The sequence below is a fragment of the Sinocyclocheilus rhinocerous genome, unplaced genomic scaffold (genome assembly GCF_001515625.1).
Source record: "Sinocyclocheilus rhinocerous isolate Xijiao unplaced genomic scaffold, SAMN03320098_v1.1 scaffold5218, whole genome shotgun sequence".
Classification (NCBI taxonomy): Eukaryota; Metazoa; Chordata; class Actinopteri; order Cypriniformes; family Cyprinidae; genus Sinocyclocheilus; species Sinocyclocheilus rhinocerous.
In genome coordinates this window covers 10,243-16,971 of record NW_015639848.1, presented here as the reverse complement: position 1 = coordinate 16,971, position 6,729 = coordinate 10,243, and the positions used below count along the sequence as shown (strand labels likewise).

General features: G+C 38.7%; 1 protein-coding gene across 1 annotated transcript; it reads right to left on the bottom strand.

The window, feature by feature from the left end:
- Positions 1-2,161: 2,161 nt before the first annotated feature.
- Positions 2,162-3,522, bottom strand: LOC107752213 (gastrula zinc finger protein XlCGF8.2DB-like). Its single transcript, XM_016568117.1, has one exon. It carries the CDS (start codon positions 3,519-3,521, stop codon positions 2,418-2,420), a length of 1,104 nt encoding a protein of 367 aa, XP_016423603.1. The 5' UTR covers position 3,522; the 3' UTR covers positions 2,162-2,417.
- Between the last annotated feature and the right edge of the window lie 3,207 nt (positions 3,523-6,729).

Here is a 6,729-nt window from a genome sequence, read left to right as displayed (position 1 = left end):
ATATTTTCCCTGGTGACAACTGAATGGGCAGACAGTTCATGAACGAGCTCACTGACTGAAACTGAACAGGCAGACATTTCAACATTTGAATCCTTGGCAAAGACTGGTTGAGTTGACATTTCATAACTAGACTCATTGAGTGAACTGTTACGGATTAGATCATGAGTCTTCTCAGAGCCAGTGTGATCTACAGATACCACATACAGAACATGGCACACTAACCTGTAAGAAGTGTCTCACTTTTTATGAGACCTATGTTCAACTTAGCCCTGTTCAGGTGGAGAAGTTGACCAAAGAGACCCAGGCACAGAGTGCATCACAACTGTGGCATGATGCAAGGAAACTGCGACTGACTGCGAGCACAGCAAAGAGAGTCTCCAAACGGAGCACTTCTAAATGAGGAAATTGAGGACATAGCCAAACAGCTCATGGAAGCTCAAAGGCACACTGTGCAGAGGAAAGGCCTGGTGGTGTGTCCTGACCATACCTGGTTTGGAGCCAGCCCAGATGGAAATTTGAACTCAGCACAGCTCCTTGAGATTAAGTGTCCCCTTGTTTGCTTGCACCGCAGTTCAGAGTCCTATCAGTCAGATTTACAGCACGTAAATGTATCAGTTTCTCTCGAAATACACGCAAGTAAGTGGCCGGTAAACTGGGCGAAGAATAGAGTGAACTTTACAGTTACTTACACTATGTGTATCTGAATTTCGATTATTTGTTTTGTATTATCAGTTTGCAACTGCTGATATGCAATTTTCTAATGTAGGCTGAGAATGCAGTCAGACAGGGAAAGACAGGGATACCAGACGGATGGTCTCCTTCAGCAATGTTACGGATTAGATCATGAGTCTTCTCAGAGCCAGTGTGATCTACAGATACCACATACAGAACATGGCACACTAACCTGTAAGAAGTGTCTCACTTTTTATGAGACCTATGTTCAACTTAGCCCTGTTCAGGTGGAGAAGCTGCTTCCATAAACATCCTTGTGTACTACGATTGTATTGTTTTACTAGTATATGTGTATTTAAATGTCTGAAATCTAAAATAAACATTATGTAGTTAAAAACACTGCATAGTTGTGCTTATAAGACAAATGCAGCGGCGTCTCAGCATCAGCCAAAGCGCGAAAGCGCAGTTTGAATTTGGCAGTTATGTGACGTCAGCATTCTAAATCCCATATGTGGGACCGTACCGCTCTACAGGTTAACCCCCCTCAAACCCAACCTACAACACCCCCCAACCCGCCCATCCTCTTTTTTTTAAAAACATTAATAAATGTTCAAAACAAATATGGTCACCCTACACCCCCCCATAAACCTCTTTCCTATACCAACATAAGACACAACTTTTCAACAAAGAAAATGGCACCACCTTCTTGCTTCTAGACTCAATAAGAATAAGACTAATCCACATCAACTTCTGCTGCCACACAGCATAAAGAACAGGCTTGAAGAAGGCTATGTAGCCGAAACGTGTAGATAATTAGTTAAAGGCTTTTTACTTTTACTATACGAGTGCCTTGGAGTATTTCATCTTAAATATCCAAAGGGCACCAATGATTACGTGAAGAAACCATTGCAGCATTACTTGACCCCTGTTGTTTTGTAAAGATAAAATATATTGATTTAAGATTAAACTGTTTTAAAATCTTACCAGTTTGTCAGTTATCTTGCAATCCATTACAGTGTACAAAACAAACATCGCAAAATGGCAGCAGCTGCATTCGTATGAAATGAGAGAGCGAGTCCACAATACCAGGATGACAATAAATATTTATACAGAGAACAAAGCTTCCACGAAGAAAATTTTTTCCCAGCAAACGAATAGCAGTTACCCGGATGAGCCTGTGTTATTAGCCTTTACCAGTTGTTATTGGGAAATAATATACCTCGGAATGTGGTGACTGACCAATCAGAATCAAGTATTCCACAGAGCCCTGTAATAAAGCTATTTTGAAAATGAAATCAACTTGACTAATTCAATAAGCTAAAAACACCTAGGATCAGCAGATGAGACACCTGCGGCTGGAACCAGCTTCTAGATGTCATCAGACGGCCCCCAAAAGTAGCCATTTTTCAAATCCATATTGATATGTTTACTTGTACCTTCTTTAACTAAAGATGAATTAAATAAGCAATGCCGTGTTCATTGCCTCATTCAGTTTATGTCCTTTTATTGATCTTTTAATCAGTATGTAAAGGATGCAAATTAAAGACATGAGAAGTGTTGTAATAACATCACCTGTTCAGACATGTACCGTATTTAATACAGGCTACATTTAAAAGGTAATGTCAACAGCTTGACCAAAAGAAAAAAAAAATCTTACTTTAGCAGAAAATCACACTTGGCTCACTTTCATTTGTGGTGTGAACGTAGCCTTAATTTCACACAGATACGTGTTTTCTGGTGCCATTTTAAATTGCCAAGCCATTTAAAACTCTTCCCACACAAAAACATGAGTAGCGTCTCACACCTGCGTGACTTTTCAGGTGTATCTTTAAGTGTGACGGCACAATACATTTTTTATTACATTGATCACAATTAAATCGCCTTCTTCCAGAGTGACTGCACAGGTGATTTTTAAAATGTCTCCATTTTCTAAACTCAGAACTCTGCAATTTCATTCCGGAATGAGTTTGCAAATGACGTTTCAGGTCTCTTTGATATGTGAAACACTTCTTACACTGAAGACATCTGAAAGGCTTCTCTCCAGTGTAAAGTCTCATATGAATCTTAAGACTTACATTATGCCTGAAACTCTTTCCACAATGTTGGCATATAAAAGGCTTCTCTCCAGTGTGAATTCTCAAGTGAGTCTTGAGGTTTCCTTTAAGTGTGAAACTCTTTCCACAGTGATGGCACATGAAAGGGTTTTCTCCAGTGTGAGTTATTACATGCCTTATTAGGCGTTTGCTGTTTAGGAAACTCCTTCCACACTGTTGACACACGAAACAGCTGGCTCTTGAGTGAATCCTCATGTGGTTTTTAAGGCTTTCTTTACGTGTAAAACATTGTTCACACTGAACACATATGAATGGTTTCTCTCCAGTGTGAACTCTCATGTGAATCTTTAGATTTCCTTTGTGTGAGAACTTCTTTCCACACAGTTTGCAGGTGAAAAGCTTCTCTCCAGAATGAATTCTCATGTGCCTCTTCAGACTTCCTTTTTGAGTGAAACTGCTTCCGCACTGTTGACACGTGTAAGGCTTCTCTCCAGTGTGAACCCTCATGTGCCTTTTAAGGCTTCCTCTTTCAGTAAAACTTTTTCCACACTGCTGGCAGGTGAAAGGCTTCTCTTCAGTGTGAACTCTCATGTGGGCTTTAAGGTCTTCATGTTGATTGAAACTCTTTCCACACTGAAAGCAGGTGAAATAATTTCTAGTTCCTGTCTTTTGAGCTCTTTTTTGTGAAGAAGTCATTTCAGTTTGTGAGCACCTAAAAGTTTCTCCAGTTGTGAAATCATGATGTTTCTCCTCTTTTGCTTCCTTTTCATTTAGTAACTCTTCTTTTAGTGGCATCAGGTCTAAGACGAAAAGAGACAAATACAAGTTATTCTCAGGTTAATGACCTGCAAAAACACGACAAACAAAACACTTACATTTAAAGCTTTAAAAATTAACTAAATATTTGATAGATCCTATACACACACTAAGCTACTGAAAGAGGTTTTCCTTGTAAACCAGGGGAATTGGTCATTTATCGACCTCATTTATAGATCTCAAATCTGCCATTTATGTCTAGAATATTAGAAATACTGCATAGAAAGAATTTCAGTCAGGATTTAAGCCACATCATAGCACAAAAACTGTACTTTTGGCATCTCATTATGGCTACATCTCTCTTCTTTAGAATTAGACAACATTGACCATGACATTTTTTGGACAGCTTGAGAAATATTTAGGAAGTTATGGACAAACATTAGCACAGTTGGGTCCTATTTACATGACTGCTACCACTTTGTGTAAATGAAGAGATATCTCATCAAACACAAGTATGGAGTGGCACAGGTCTCAGTGTTAGGTCCTCTGCTTTTCTCCTTGTATACCTCTCCCAAGAGTTATTCTGATGATACCTGTTTTTATATTTCCAAGTTACAAGTTTACATACACCTTGCAGAATCTGCAGAAAGCTAATAATTATAAGAAATTAAGAGGGATCATAAAATTTCACTTTTTTTATTTAGTAGTTCCCTGAATAAACTGAATTTCACATAACAGATGTTTACAAGTAGTCCACTAAACAAAATTATAAATGAATTAATACAAATAACACCAATCAAAAGATTGCACTTGTTCTTAACCCCCTGTGCTGTGCTGAAAAAACCTTTGCCTAATTTGGTGTTCCCGGTCAGAAATTACCAGTCTTTTAAAAATTGCTTGTAAATCTCTCATTATGCTATATTATCACCAAATCTTGGATTCATTCTTTTTGTCAACTTGTTTTCTTTGAATTAGCACAGGTTTTGTATTTCTTTTTGGAACGGATTGGTTGAAGGCCTCATTAATCTGATCATTTTAGCAATGTTCACTCAAAATAAGCATACGCTCAGATCAATGAGGTCTATAATCAATTTACTTATTGATCGGGGGACTGGGGAGTAGGTCACTGCTATATGCAGCATAATTTTGGGGTTTAGAGCTGGGAAAAATTTGGGGAAGTCGTGGCCTAATGGTTAGAGAGTCGGACTCGTAACCCAAAGGTTGCGAGTTCGAGTCTCAGGTCCGGCAGGAATTGTAGGTGGGGGGAGTGAATTTACAGCGCTCTCTCCCACCTTCAATACCACGACTGAGGTGCCCTTGAGTGCTATATTATCACCAAATCTTGGATTCATTCTTACAGTCAACTTGTTTTCTTTGAATTAGCACAGGTTTTGTATTTCTTTTTGGAACGGATTGGTTGAAGGCCTCATTAATCTGATCATTTTAGCAATGTTCACTCAAAATAAGCATAAGCTCAGATCAATGAGGTCTATAATCAATTTACTTATTAATACTTATTGACTGGGGAAAATTTGGGGAAGTCGTGGCCTAATGGTTAGAGAGTCGGACTCGTAACCCAAAGGTTGCGAGTTTGAGTCTCAGGTCCGGCAGGAATTGGATCGGCTGTTCACTGCTGTGTGTGCGCACTAATTCCTAGTATGGGTAACCATACTTGGCCACATGTCACTTCACTTCACTTCTTCTAAAGTGTGCATACGAGTAGACTTGTCCCCTTGGTCAAAATTGAGCCGTTAAGGCTCAATCAACTTAATAAAGTGGAACACAATTCCAAAAATGGTGGCAGGCATCCCCCAAGGGAAAATGTGTTCAGGGAAGTTCTCAAATGCTTGAAGTGAAGTGGAATGCAGCTCAGGACCAGGGTTGGTATGAGATCAATGCAATACTGGTTTAGATCAGTGCTTCTCCATAGGACACATGGTCAACATACAAACATCAGACAAGTGTTAATGATGGAACTGAGTAACAGGGGTCCTCACAGGAGGTGAGACCCACAGAAAGGCTATTTTTACAATACAAATTTTGATAACAACATGCTATTGGTAGGAACGTCACTCCAGTATTTCCTAATGTTCTTTATGACTCCACGGTTTTAGAAATTCACTACCAGCAGTGTAGAGTAGACACAGCCAACTTAGTGGGTGCTTCTCATTTCTTATTTGTGCATCCACTAGTGCAGTCAAAATTAGCGCATTAATGCAGGCTATTAATATGTCCAGTTTAACAGTGTAAAAAATATGAACACGGTTAATGCAGGGGCGGAGCTAGGGTTGGCCACCCCACTCACAACTGCTGCTTCTGTCTCTTTTTTCTTGACAAGAATTGCATTTATTTAGACACAGAACGTCTTTATGACCACGTCAAACAGGAGACTTTTCAGACGCGCACTCCACTTCACCTCAGCGACAAGCTCTAGTCAAACAAGTGCAGAAACGCTACAGGTGACGAGGAGCTTCATTAGAACAACAGTGAACTGCGGTCAGATGAGATGTTGTCAGGCCTTATGTCAGTAAATATGAATTTTTCTGTCCTGTCAGCCGTTATATTGGGCTTGAAGCGTGTGCTCTTCAATTACACGCACAAATACGGCGGTGCGCACTGTGGCCTGTACAATTTCATATTAAAGCGTGAATTAAACTATGAGCATGCGTGTCAGATCCGTGTCATGTTCAGCAGCGGCAGCTCTTAAAGTAATAGCAGCCAAATAACCTAATAACCCAGCTGCTGTGATGTCAAAGAACAAAAGAAAAAAGGAAACCATGATGTCTATTAATCAAAGGACAAAGAAAAAAAGAGGAAAAAAGAACTTTTATTTTAAGGATTTAAGGATTCATCTCTATTTAATTTAGAATTTAGTGTTTGATAACTTTATTTAATTTCTGTATATTTCCAACTTGCTGAAGGGCACAGGTTAATATGACATTTATTATAATAGGTTTATGTGATGATTGTCTTAAGTTCACTTAAATTAGAAGCTATTTTTTAAAGTCTAATAAATGTTAAAATTGATAGCTCTCAATTATACTGTAAAATGTTGAATTGCTATAGTCAATGGTTAAATATTAGGAAAAAAAGAACCATCAGTAATATTGGTGTCAGTGATATTTTCCTAATTTAATGCGTGACAATGTAATATGAGTTAGTCCATTGTTGATTTAGTACAGTTGAATAACAATGTTGATGTTGCAAAATTCATCAGTTATGAACAAATTCAGTTCACCTAGTTCAG

Coding starts and splice junctions, on each gene's coding strand:
- LOC107752213 (XM_016568117.1), bottom strand. CDS start 3,521: ATGCCACTAAAAGAAGAGTTACTAAATGAAAAGGAAGCAAAAGAGGAG.